Source organism: Oenanthe melanoleuca, chromosome 3 (genome assembly GCF_029582105.1).
Source record: "Oenanthe melanoleuca isolate GR-GAL-2019-014 chromosome 3, OMel1.0, whole genome shotgun sequence".
Lineage (NCBI taxonomy): Eukaryota > Metazoa > Chordata > Aves > Passeriformes > Muscicapidae > Oenanthe > Oenanthe melanoleuca.
Genome location: NC_079336.1, coordinates 1,243,852 through 1,257,912, shown reverse-complemented (window position 1 = coordinate 1,257,912; position 14,061 = coordinate 1,243,852). Strand labels below are relative to the sequence as shown.

Here is a 14,061-nt window from a genome sequence, read left to right as displayed (position 1 = left end):
ATTCCATGATTCTGTAATTCTGTAATTCCATGATTCTCTGATTCTGTGGTTTTATGATACTGTGAGTCTCTGATTCTGTGATTCTGTAATTCCATAATGCTCTGATTCTGTAGTTCTGTGATTTTTGTGAGACTGTGATTCCATGATTCTGTGATTCTGTAATTCCATGGCTTTGTAATTCCATTATTCTCTGATTCTGTAGTTCTGTGATTTTGTGAGACTGCGATTCCATGATTCTGTAATTCTGTGATTCTGTAATTCCGTGAGTCTGTAATTCTGTGATTCTGTAATTCTGTAATTCCATGAGTCTCTGATTCTGTGGTTCTGTAATTCCATAATGCTCTGACTCTGTAGTTCTGTGATTTTTGTGAGACTGTGATTCCATGATTCTGTGATTCTGTAATTCCATGAGTCTGTAATTCATTGATTCTATAATTCTGTGAATCTGTAATTCCGTCTGTGATTCCATGATTCTCTGATTCTGTGATTCTATGAGTCTGTGACTGATTCTGCAGTTCTGTGATTCTGTGTGTCTGATATTCTGTGATTCCATGGCTCTGTGGTTCTAGGATTCTGAGAGTCTTGTGAATCCATGACTTTGTGATTCCACGATTTTGTGATTCCATGATTCTGTGATTGACTCTGACACTGTAATTCTGTGATTCCATCACTCTGCAGTTCTAAGATTGTGTGACTCCCTGACACTGTGATTCTGTGATTCCATCACTCTAAAGATCTGGGATTCTGGGAGTCTGTGATTCCTTGATTTTGTGATTCTCATTCTGTGACTCTGAGATTCTGTAATTCCATTATTCCATCACTCTACAGATCTGGGATTCTGGAGTCTATGATTCCACAATTTTGTGATTCTCACTCTGTGATGCTGAGATTCTGCAATCCTGTGATTCCACAATTCCATCATTCTGCACTTCTGAGATTCTGTGACTCTCTGACACTTTGATTCAGTGATTCTACAATTCCCTAATTCCATGATTCCTTGATTGATTCCTTAATTGATTCCTTGATTGATTCCTTAATTGATTCCATGATTGATTCCATGATTGATTCCATGATTGATTCCCTTATAGATTCCCTTATAGATTCCTTGATCCAGGCGACTCTGCATTCACCTGACACCACAACTTTCCACAAACACCATCTCAGCGGGGACCACACAGGCAGATAATTGATATCCCCTGTGATAATTGACAAATGATTCGTGCTAATCATAGAAGTTTTGGAGTTTGTATAAACCAGAATACTCAAAATAAGAAAAGAACATGGACCTAGATAAAGGGAAATATATGATTAAACCCACTCTGTTATGAATATTGTGTATACCAATTTGTAAAAGATAAATAAAAAGTTTTTCCATAGTCTGAAAGGTTTTTTTTTTTTTGCAGAATCAGATTTCCTGCCTTTGTGTGATCAATCACAAACTACCTACTAAAGATCAGACTTCCCACTTCTTCTGTGTTTTATCTATCAAGACCAGATGGTTCCATGACCAATTGTCCCAGGAGCTGTCCCACGGAAGTTTGGAAGTTTCTTTGACCACCACTGCTTACCTGGCAGAATTATGACAACAAAACAATAACAATTATTGATTCCCACAAGGAAAACCATTCTATAAAAAGGGAGCTGCAAATCAAGTTCAGGCTGTTTTTCCCCACAGCTGCTTGCTCTGTCTATAGAAAATAAACCAATCGAAATTTTGCTAAATATCGAGACTTTTGTTTCTCATTTATAACACTCCCAAACTCCCCAGAAACCCCCAAATCCCAGGATTTTTCCCAAAAAATTCCCGTGGGGTCGCGGCGCCTCCGGGTGGTTGGTGGAGAAACGGCACTACGTTTTACGGCGCTTTCGCGACGGCGCGGCGCGGCGTTGCTTTACGGCAGCGCGGCGGCGTTGCTTTACGGCAACAGGCCGCGGGATCCGCCGGGATGAAGCAAAAAAGGAAAAATGGAAAAGGTAAAAACAACAAAAATGGGACTTGAGGGGCTGGAACGTGTCCGGGGGAGGGAATGGAGCTGGGGCACGGGCGGCTGAGGGAGCCGGGGGGGCTCAGCCTGGAGAAAAGGAGGCTCAGGGGGAGCCTTGTGGCCTCAGGGTACCGGGGCAGCCTGAGGGAAAAGAGCCTCACGTTGCGCCAGGGCAGCCTCAGCTTGGACATTACAGGAATTTCTTCCCTTAAAGGGATTTAAAATCCCCCTGGATTGGTGGGGACATGGGTGGCATCCCTTGTCAGGGAAAATCTCTGACTCTCACCTGTTTTTCCCCTTTTTTCCCGTTTTTTCCCCCTGGTTTCCCCCCCCCCCCCCCCCCCCCCCGTTTCCCCCGTTTTTTTCCGGTTTTCTTCCCTTGTTTTCCCCGTTTTCTCCTGGTTTTCCCCCTTTTTCTCCCGTTTCCGGTTTCCCCCCCCATTTCCCCCCATCTTTCCGTTTCCCCCCATTTTTCCGTTTTTCCCCGTTTTTTCCCCGTTTTTTCCTCGTTTTTTTCCCCGTTTTTTCCCCGATTTTTCCTCGTTTTTTCCCCGTTTTTTCCCCGTTTTCCCCCGTTTTTTCCCCGTTTTTTCCCCGTTTTTTCCCCGTTTTTTCCCCGTTTTTCCCCGTTTTTTCCCCGTTTTCCCCCGTTTTTCCCCCGTTTTCCCCCGTTTTTTCCCCGTTTTTTCCCCGTTTCTTACCCGTTTTCCCCCGTTTTTTCCCCGTTTTTCCCCCGTTTTCTCCCCGTTTTTTCCCGTTTTCCCCCGATTTTTCCCCGTTTTCCCCCGATTTTTCCCCGTTTCCCCCCGTTCTTCCCGTTTTCCCCATTTCCCATCTTTTCCCTCTTTTGTACCGTTTCCCCCCGTTTTTCCCATTTTTTCCTCAATTTTCTCTGTTTTCTTCCCTATATTTTCCCCCGTTTTTCTCCCTGTTTTTTCCCTGTTTCCCTCCTGTTTTTCCTGTTTCCCCCCATTTCTCCCTCTGTTTTTCCTTGTTTCTTTCCCTGTTTTCTGCTGTTATTATCCCCATTTTTCCTGTTTTCCCCCTATTGTTTTCCCCTTCCCCCCCCCATTTTTCCCTTGTTTTCCCCCGTTTCTCTCCTGTTTCCCCCCCTGCTTTTTCCCATTTTCCCCCATTCCCCTCCCATTTTTCTCCTTCTTTTCCCCGTTTTCCCCTGTTTTTTCTGTTTTTTCCGCCACCTGTTTTTCCCTGTATTTTTCTCATTTTTTTCTCATCTTCTGCCTTGTTTTTTCCCTGTTTTTCCCCCTGTGTTTTTTCCCATTTTCCCCCTGTTTCCCCCCGATTTTTCCCTGTTTCCCCCCCATTTCCCCCTATTTTTCCCGTTTTTTCCCCATTTTTCCCCTTTTATTCTCGTTTCCCCCATTTCCCACCCCCCCCGCCCCGTTTTTTTCATGTTTTCCCCTGTTTTTTCTCTGTTTTTTTCCCCATTTTTCCACCTGTCTTCCCATGTATTTTTCTCATTTTTCCCTGTCCTCCCCCATTTTTTTTCCATGGTTTTCCTCCTGTTTTTCCCATTTTCCCCCTATTTTCCCCCATTTTTTCCCTGTTTCCCCCATTTTTCTCCCCCATTTCTTCCCTGGTTTTCCCCTGTTTTCCCCCCCATTTTTCACCATTTCCCCCCCTGTTTTTCTCTTGTTTTCCCCTGTTTTTTCCCATTTTCCCACCTGTTTTCCCCTGTATTTTTCTCATTTCCCCCCACCCTTCCACCCATTTTTTCCCCATCCTCCCCCCTGTTTTTTCCCACTTCCCCCCTGTTTCCTCCCATTTTTTCCCGTTTCCCCCATTTTTCTCCCCATTTCCCCCCCCATTTTTTCCCTGGTTTTCCCCTGTTTTCCCCCCATTTTTCCCTATTTTCCCCTCTGTTTTTCTCCTGTTTTCCCATGTTTTTTCCCATTTTCCCACCTGTTTTCCCCTGTATTTTTCTCAATTTTCCCCATCCTCTGCCTTGTTTTTTCCCTGATTTTCCCCCAATTTTCCTCCCTATTTTCCCCCCATTTTCCCCATTTCCCCCCCTGTTTTTATCTTGTTTTCCCGTTTTTCCCCATTTTTCCACCTGTTTTCCCCTGTATTTTCCTCATTTTTCCCCACCCTCCCCCTGTTTTTTTCCCTGGTTTCCCGCCCATTTCCTCCCTATTTTCCCCCTGTTTTCCCCCCATTTTCCCCCCTGTTTTTCTACTGTTTTATCCTGGTTTTTTTCTGGTTTTTCCCCATTTTTCCACCTGTTTTCCCCTGTATTTTTCTCCTTTTTCCCTATCCTCCCCTCCATTTTTTCCCTGGTTTTCCCCATTTTCCCCCTATTTCCCCCCATTTTTTTCCCCATTTCTCCCATTTTTCTCCCCCATTTCCCCCCCCTCCCCCCATTTTTCCCTGGTTTCCCCCTGTATTTCCCCTGTTTTCCCCCATATTTTTCCCTATTTTCCCCTCTGTTTTTCTCCTGTTTTCCCATGTTTTTCCCCATTTTCCCACCTGTTTTCCCCTGTATTTTTCTCATTTTTCCCCACCCTCCCCCTGTTTTTTCCCTGGTTTCCCCCCCATTTTCCCCCCATTTCCTCCCTATTTTCCCCTGTTTTCCCCCCATTTTCCTCCCTGTTTTTCTACTGTTTTCTCCTGGTTTTTTTTCTGGTTTTTCCCCATTTTTCCACCGGTTTTTCCCCATTTTTCCACCTGTTTTTCTCCTGTATTTGTCTCATTTTTCCCCATCCTCCCCTCCATTTTTCCCCTGGTTTTCCCCCCATTTTCCCCCTATTTCCCCCCATTTTTTTCCCTGATTTTCCCCCCATTTTCCCCCCATTTTTTCCCTGGTCTTCCCCTGTATTTCCCCTGTTTCCCCCCATTTTTCCCTATTTTCCCCTCTGTTTTTCTCCTGTTTTCCCATCTTTTTTCCCATTTTCCCACCTGTTTTCCCCTGTATTTTTCTCAATTTTCCCCATCCTCTGCCTTGTTTTTTCCCTGGTTTTCCTCCTTTCCCCCCCATCATTTTCCCCCCATTTTCCCCATTTTCCTCCCTGTTTTTATCTTGTTTTCCCGTTTATTCCCATTTTCCCACCTGCTTTCCCCTGTATTTTCCTCATTTTTCCCCATCCTCCCCCCTGTTTTTTCCCTGATTTCCCCCCCATTTTCCCCCTGTTTTCCCCCCCATTTTCCCCTGTTTTCCCCCATTTTTCCCCCTGTTTCTGCAGGGGAGCTCAGCCAGGCCGAGCTGATGGTGATGACCATTGCTGACATCATAAAGCAGCTGCTGGAGGCTCACGAGCAGGGCAGAGATGTGGACATCAACAAGTCAGTTCCTGGCCTCTCACCTTCCATTTCCCTCTCATTTCCTGCTAACAAAGGCACCAGGATCAATCAATTCTGAGCTGATTTCCTACAGAGTCTCAAATGGATGGGATTGCTGAAAAACTCCAAGAAAATCTCATTGCTTTTTTTTTTTCCTCCACCTGTGTCCATCCCTCAGTAGTCCCAAATCCATCAGGGAAAGGAACCATTAATACAGAAATAATGTTAAATCAGATTTTTTTAGCAATGGGTCACACCCAAATTTATTGACAGAAACTTTTCTTTTTTTCATATTTGTTAAAAAAACTGAATTTGTTGTTTGCAGAAATTTCTTCCTCCTTTATTTATATGGAGCAAGAAATCCTGAATTTGTTGTTCACAGAAATTTCTTCCTTATTTGTTTATATGGTGCAAGAAAAATTGAATTTTTTGTTTGCAGAAATTTCTTCCCCCTTTATGTGGAGTGAAGAAACCTGAATTTATTGTTCACAGAAATTTCTTCCTCCTTTATTTATGTGGAGCAAGAAATCCTGAATTTGTTGTTCACAGAAATTTCTTCCTTTTTTGTTTATATGGTGCAAGAAAACTTGAATCTTTTCTTTGCAGAAATTTCTTCCCCCTTTATGTGGAGTGAAGAAACCTGAATTTATTGTTCACAGAAATTTCTTCCTCCTTTATTTATGTGAAGTAAGAAAAGCTGAATTTATTGTTCACAGAAATTTCTTCCTTTTTTTTTTATATGGAGCAAGAAAACCTAAATTTGTTGTTCGCAGAAATTTCTTCCCCCTTTATGTGGAGTGAAAAAATCTGAATTTATTGTTTACAGAAATTTCTTCCTCCTTTATTTATATGGAGTAAAAAAAGCTGAATTTGTGGTTTGCAGGAATTTTTTCCTCCTTTTTTTATGTGGAGCAAGAAAACCTGAATTTGTTGTTTACAGGAATTTCCTCCCCTTTTATGTCAAGCTAGAAAATCTGAATTTATTGTTCACAGAAATATCTTCCTTCTTTATTTATGTGATGCAAGAAAACATGAATTTGTTGTTTTGCAGAAATTTCTTCCTCCTTTATTTATGTGGAGTAAGAAAACCTAAATTTGTTGTTTACAGGAATTTCCTTTTTCTTTATTTATGTGTAGTAAGAAAAGTTGAATTTATTGTTCACAGAAATTTCTTCTTTCTTTTTTTATGTGGAGCAAAAAAACCTGAATTTTCCCCACTTTTCCCACTTTATTGACATAATTCTAAACTTTTTTCCTGGAAATTCCTGCCAGGAATTGCCTGGGAAATGAACTCAGCTACAGGCTGGGTGTGTAAGAATTAAACACACAAATGAATCAGGATCAAATGATGATCATCAGGAATTAAACACTATAATAATCAGGAATTAAACATCAATCAGGAGCTGTCCTTGAAAATTGGATAACCCCAAATTTAGAAGGAAAACACACAGAAAATATTTGATTTTTGGGTTGATTTTTGGGTTGATTTTTGCCATTTTAACGCATGTTGCAACGGTTTGGTTTTTAATATTTTTTTCCTGGAGAGCCAAATTGGAGGATCTGTGTGTCACTGGTGGAAATGAGGGCAGATTTTGGTGATTTTTGGTGATTTTTGGTGATTTTTGGTTGCAGGCTGAAGACCAAAACCTCAGCCAGGTACGGGCTGGCGGCGCAGCCCCGGCTCGTCGACATCATCGCCGCCGTCCCCCCGCAGTTCAGGAAAGTTCTGCTCCCCAAACTCAAGGCCAAGCCCATCAGGACAGCCAGTGGGGTGAGATAAAAGTGATTTTTTCTTCTTTCCTCCTCACTCCTCCTGCTCCCATCCCAAAATTTGGGTTTAATTCCCACCCAAAATCCGTTGCTTTCCTTTTCCGTGCCCACAACGCAAAAATTTTGGGAGGAATTCTCCTTCCTTGAGGTTTTCATGTGGCTGCTCCATCTTTGGGATGTCCAAGGGCAGGGTTTAGAGCAGCCTGGGATTGTGGAAGGTGTTGGGATTGGGATTTAAGGTCCCTCCAAGCAAAAAAATCCTGAGATTTTTCTGAGGAAAAAGGGGAATTGTGTTCACGTCACTGGGGATGTTTTCAGCAGAGAAATTCATCCAATTCAGTGTAAACCATCAAATTCTTCATATCAGACCCAAAATTATACTGAAAGCACCAAATTCTTCATATCAGACCCAAATTTATACTGGAACCACCTAATTCTTCATATCAGATCCAAATTTATACTGAAAGCAACAAATTCTTCAAATCAGACCCAAATTTCTACTGAAACCATCTAATTCTTCATATCAGACCCCAATTCCTACTGAACCCCCTAATCCTTTATATCAAACCCTAATTTCTACTGAAATCACCTAATTCTTCATAAGAGATCCCAGTTTCTACTGAAACAACCTAATTCTTCATATCAGACCCCAATTTCTTCTGAAACCACCAAATTCTTCACATTAAACCCCAGTTTCTACTGAACTCCCCCTAATTCTTCATATCAGACCTCAGTTTCTACTGAAGCCACCTAATTTTTCATATCACACCCCAATTTCTACTGAAACCATCAAATTCTTCATATCAGACCTCAATTTTATCTGAAATCACATAATTCTTTGTATCAGACCCCAACTTCTACTGAAGCCACCAGATTCTTCATATCAGACCCCAATTTCTTCTGAAATCACCAAATTCTTCACATTAAACCCCAATTTCTACTGAAATCTCCAAATGCTTCATTATCAGACCCCAAATTCTACTGGAACCATCAAATTATTCACATTAAACTCCAATTTCTGCTGAAACCACCTAATTCTTCATATCAAACCCTAATTTCTACTGAACCCCCTAATTCTTTGTATCAAACCCCAGTTTTTACTGAAACCACCTAATTCTTTATATCAGACTCCAATTTTATCTGAAATCACAAAATTTTTTATAATAGACCCCAATTTCTACTGAAACCACCAAATTCTTTGTCTCACATCCCAATTCCTACTGAAAACACCTAATTCTTCGTATCAGACCCCAGTTCCTACTGAAACCATCAAATTCTTCACATTGAACCCCAGTTTCTACTGAAACTACCTAATATTTCATGTCAAACCCCAATTTCTACTGAAACCATCTAATTTTTCATATCAGACCCCAGTTCCTACTGAACCCCCCTAATTCTTTATATCAAACCCTAATTTCTACTGAAACCATCTAATATTTTATGTCAAACCCCAATTTCTACTGAAACCATCTAATTCTTCACATTAAACCCCAATTCCTACTGAAAACACCTAATACTTCATATCAGACCCCAAATTCTAGTGAAACCATGAAATTCTTTATATCACACCCCAATTTCTGCTGAAAACACCTAATTCTTTATATCAGGCCCCAGTTTATTCTGAAATCACCAAATTCTTTACATCAGACCCCAATTTCTACTGAACCCCCCCAATTCTTCATATCAGACCCCAGTTTATACAGAACCCCCCAAATTCTTCATATCAGACCCCAATTTCTACTGAAACCTAATTTTTCACATCAGACCCCAATTCCTAGTGAACCCCCCTAATCCTTTATATCAAACCCCAATTTCTACTGAAACCACCTAATTCTTCATATCAGATCCCAATTTCCACTGAAACCATCAAATTCTTCACATTAAACCTCAGTTTCTACTGAAACCACATCATTTTTCATATCAGATCCCAATTTCTACCAAAACCACCAGATTTTTCTTATCAGGCCCCAATTTCTACTGAAACATGAAAACACGAAATAATATTTAATAACATTATTCCTATTTTTTTGCTGTTTTTTTTTTATACCCCTTCAAATGTTAACCCACAGCTATTTCAGCACAGAACATCCCAAAATAACCCCAGCCCTGTGATAACTCATTAATTTGGGTGATTGCAGAGGTGATTAATGTGATTTTTCTTCCTGCAGATCGCCGTGGTGGCCGTGATGTGCAAACCCCACCGGTGCCCCCACATCAACTTCACAGGCAACATCTGTGTGTGAGTTTGGGGCAGCCCAGATGTGCCAGATGTGCCCCCTCTGGGTTGGGGACACTGCTGTGACACACAGCAGTGCTGGGGGTGCTTTGGGCTGGATCTCTTGGAGATCTTTTCTGTCATTCCATGACCCAAAAGTTCATTTTTCCAGCATTTCTGTAGAAACTCAGCCTTGCAGGAGCAGCCACCAAGACCAAAATCTGCTTTTTTTTCACTTTTTCCTCAAGGGAGAAAATCTTCTCCTTCCATGACCCAAACCCACCATTCCATATTAGGTTCCCACCTTGGTGATTATTAATTTATTAATAATTTATTAACAATCAGGTGGGGTTTGTGTCCCTGATGTGTCTGGAATTACAGAGCACAGATGGAGAGGAGGCCTCCAGCTGCCAAAATCTGGAATTAGCTCAGTTTTATTTTAATATTTTATTTTATTATTTTATTTTATTAATTTATTTTATTATTTTATTTGATTATTTTATTAATTTATTTAAATAAATTAACATGAACTTGGCTTACATTGAATGCTCTTCCACATTTCCACTTCTTGAAATCTGATCTTGCTTTTGCTTTTCCCATTTCTTCATTTATTTCCAAACATTCCCTGCCATCAATCCATGGATTTCACTCTGGTTTTATTTTCCTTCTTCCATGACCCAAACTCATCATTCCATATTAGATTCCCACCTTGGTGATTATTAATTTATTATTAACTTATTAACAATCAGGTGGGATTTGTGTTCCTGATGTGGCTGGAATTACAGAGCACAGATGGAGGGGAGGCCTCCAGCTGCCAAAATCTCCTGGAATTAGCTCAGTTTTATTTTATTAATTTATTTTATTAATTTATTTTATTAATTTATTTAAATAAATTAACATAAGCTTGGGTTACCTTGAAAGCTCTTCCACATTTCCACTTCTTGAAATCTGATCTTGCTTTTGCTTCTCCCATTTCTTCATTTATTTCCAAACATTCCCTGCCATCAATCCACAGATTTCACTCTGGTTTTATTTTCCTTCTTCCATAACCCAAACTCATTATTCCATATTAGGTTTCCACCTTGGGGATAATTAATTTATTATTATATTTATTTATTATGACCCAAACCCATCCTTCCATATTAGGTTCCCACCTTGGTTCTTACTAATTTATTGTTATATTTATTATTATCTATTATTATATATTATTAATTTATTATTAAAAATATTACCTGATCATAATTTCATAACAACCAGGTGGGATTTGTGTCCCTGATGTGGCTGGAATGGCAGAGCACAGATGGAGGGGAGGCCTCCAGCTGCCAAAATCTCCTGGAATTAGCTCAGTTTTATTTTATTATTTTATTATTTTATTTTATTTTATTTTATTTTATTCTATTTTATTTTATTTTATTTTATTATTTTATTAATTTATTTTATTAATTTATTTTATTAATTTATTTAAATAAATTAACATGAGCTTGGGTTACCTTGAATGCTCTTCCACATTTCCACTTCTTGAAATCTGATCTTGCTTTTGCTTCTCCCATTTCTTCATTTATTTCCAAACATTCCCTGCCATCAATCCATGGATTTCACTCTGGTTTTATTTTCCTTCTTCCATGACCCAAACTCATTATTCCATATTAGGTTCCCACCTTGGTGATAATTAATTTATTATTATATTTATTTATTATGACCCAAACCCATCCTTCCATATTAGGTTCCCACCTTGGTTCTTACTAATTTATTGTTATATTTATTATTATCTATTATTATATATTATTAATTTATTATTAAAAATATTACCTGATCATAATTTCATAACAACCAGGTGGGATTTGTGTCCCTGATGTGGCTGGAATGGCAGAGCACAGATGGAGGGGAGGCCTCCAGCTGCCAAAATCTCCTGGAATTAGCTCAGTTTTATTTTATTATTTTATTTTATTATTTTATTTTATTATTTTATTTTATTTTATTTTATTTTATTTTATTTTATTTTATTTTATTTTATTAATTTATTTTATTAATTTATTTTATTAATTTATTTAAATAAATTAACATGAGCTTGGGTTACCTTGAATGCTCTTCCACATTTCCACTTCTTGAAATCTGATCTTGCTTTTGCTTTTCCCATTTCTTCATTTATTTCCAAACATTCCCTGCCATCAATCCATGGATTTCACTCTGGTTTTAATTTCCTTCTTCCATGACCCAAACTCATCATTCCATATTAGATTCCCACCTTGGTGATTATTAATTTATTATTAATTTCATAACAACCAGGTGGGATTTGTGTCCCTGATGTGGCTGGAATGGCAGAGCACAGATGGAGGGGAGGCCTCCAGCTGCCAAAATCTCCTGGAATTAGCTCAGTTTTATTTTATTATTTTATTTTATTAATTTATTTTATTAATTTATTTAAATAAATTAACATGAGCTTGGGTTACCTTGAATGCTCTTCCACATTTCCACTTCTTGAAATCTGATCTTGCTTTTGCTTTTCCCATTTATTTCCAAACATTCCCTGCCATCAATCCATGGATTTCACTCTGGTTTTGATTTAAATTCCTCTGAGCTGTTCCAGATAATTCCATGCCTGGAAACAGCTTGGACTGCACAAATTAATGTGGGCAGAGTCAGCCAATAATTAATTTATAATTAATTTTATAAAGACTGGAGGTGAGGAAATAAATCAATTATCCCAGGGCTGGCTGGGTGGGATTTGCTCCATCAGGAAAATTCCCTGGATGCTCCCTCACCTTTCCTGCTGGGCTGAAGGACTCTGAATTCATTTCTGAATATTTGGGATATTTTATTTATTCCATAATACATCCCTAAGTTCAGGGAAAAAACACAGCTGAGCTTTTTCACCATCAAAATATTTAAATTTTGAAAATTACATTTAAAATCAATGGTGGACCAGGGTGATATCCCAATTTTACATCTCTCCATACCCCCCAAAAAATAATATTTTTCATCACATAAATGCTCTTGAGAGAATCATGGAAAACATTCAATTTGTGGAACTATTTTTTTTAAAAAATTAATTAATGTGTGTTTAAATGTTGCCCCAGAACTTGATGGTTGCTCCCTAAAATAATGCAATATCCCAGAAATATTTTCATGGATTTTGCTTCCAGAAAATCTTGAGGTGGATGCAGGGATTTGAGCTGGTTTTGGACATCCCATCCTCATTAAAAATTAATTAAAATTCCACTTTTGCACTCCTCACTTGGTGTTTGTAAACACAGGTGAGCTCAGCTCCCCCCAGCATTCCTGGATATTTTATAATTTATATAATTCTATTAATATATTATTACATATTATAGAATTATATTATTGGGATATTACATAGAATTATTATATATTACATATAATTATTATTTAGAAGTATTGCATAGAATTATTATACACTAAATGGAAATATATTCTATATTAAATGTCTATATTCTATAGAATTATTATATATTACATAGAATTATTATATATTATAGGGAATTATATATTTCAGTTATGTAATTGTAATAATATTAGATAATTCCAGAAATTGCTGCAATTTTGAGTTTAATTCCTATCTACATTATATAGAATTATTATATATTACATAGAATTAATATATATTATATGGACTTATGTATTATAATTATATAATTTTAATAATATTATATAATTCCAGAAATTGGTGGAATTTTGAGTTTAATTTCTGTCTATATTCTATAGAATTATTATATATTACATAGAATTAATATATATTATATAGACTTATGTATTATAATTATATAATTTTAATAATATTATATAATTCCAGAAATTGCTGGAATTTTGAGAGTTTAATTCCTGTCTATATTATATAGAATTTTGATGTATTACATGGAATTATTATATATTATATGGAATTATTATATATTATATGAAATTATATATAACAATTATGTAATTTTAATAATATTATATAATTCCAGAAATTGCTGCAATTTTGAAAGTTTAATTCCTATCTACATTATATAGAATTATTATATATTACATGGAATTAATATATATTATATGGACTTATGTATTATAATTATATAATTTTAATAATGTTATGTAATTCCAGAAAGTGCTGGAATTTTGAGAGTTTAATTCCTGTCTATATTATATGGAATTTTTATATATTACATTGAATTATATATTATATGGAATTATTATATATTATATAGAATTATGTATTTTATTTTATACATTAAATAGAAATATATTATATAGAATTATATATTACAATTATGTAATTGTAATAATATTATATAATTCCAGAAATTGTTGCAATTTTGAGAATTTAATTCCTGTCTGTATTATATAGAATTATCATATATTACATTGAATTATTATATATTACATGGAGCTATTATATATTACATAGAATTATTATCTCTTATATAGAATTATATGTTAAAATTATGTAATTTTTATAATATCATTTAATTCCAGAAACTGCTGGAATTTTGAGAGTTTCATTCCTGTCTATATTGTATAGAATTATTATATATTACATGGAATTATTATATATTACATAGAATTATTATATATTATATGGAATTATATATTACAATTATGGACCTATGTGTTATAATTATATAATTTTAGTAATATTATATAATTCCAGAAATTGCTGGAATTTTGAGAGTTTAATTCCTATCTATATTATATAGAATTATTATATATTACATAGAATTAATATATGTTATATAGACTTATGTATTATAATTATATAATTTTAATAATATTATGTAATTCCAGAAATTGCTGGAATTT

At 36.7% G+C, this 14,061-nt stretch overlaps 1 protein-coding gene across 1 annotated transcript in view; it reads left to right on the top strand.

The window, feature by feature from the left end:
* Nucleotides 1-1,892: 1,892 nt before the first annotated feature.
* The window catches only part of LOC130251880 (uncharacterized), a 58,148-nt gene continuing 45,979 nt past the window's right edge, over nucleotides 1,893-14,061 (top strand). Inside the window, exons 1-4 of the mRNA XM_056488890.1 lie at nucleotides 1,893-1,974; nucleotides 5,186-5,285; nucleotides 6,915-7,053; nucleotides 9,221-9,291. Coding sequence (XP_056344865.1) covers nucleotides 1,947-1,974; nucleotides 5,186-5,285; nucleotides 6,915-7,053; nucleotides 9,221-9,291 — 338 coding nt within the window. The 5' untranslated portion in view covers nucleotides 1,893-1,946. The remainder of the gene's footprint in view (nucleotides 1,975-5,185; nucleotides 5,286-6,914; nucleotides 7,054-9,220; nucleotides 9,292-14,061) is intronic.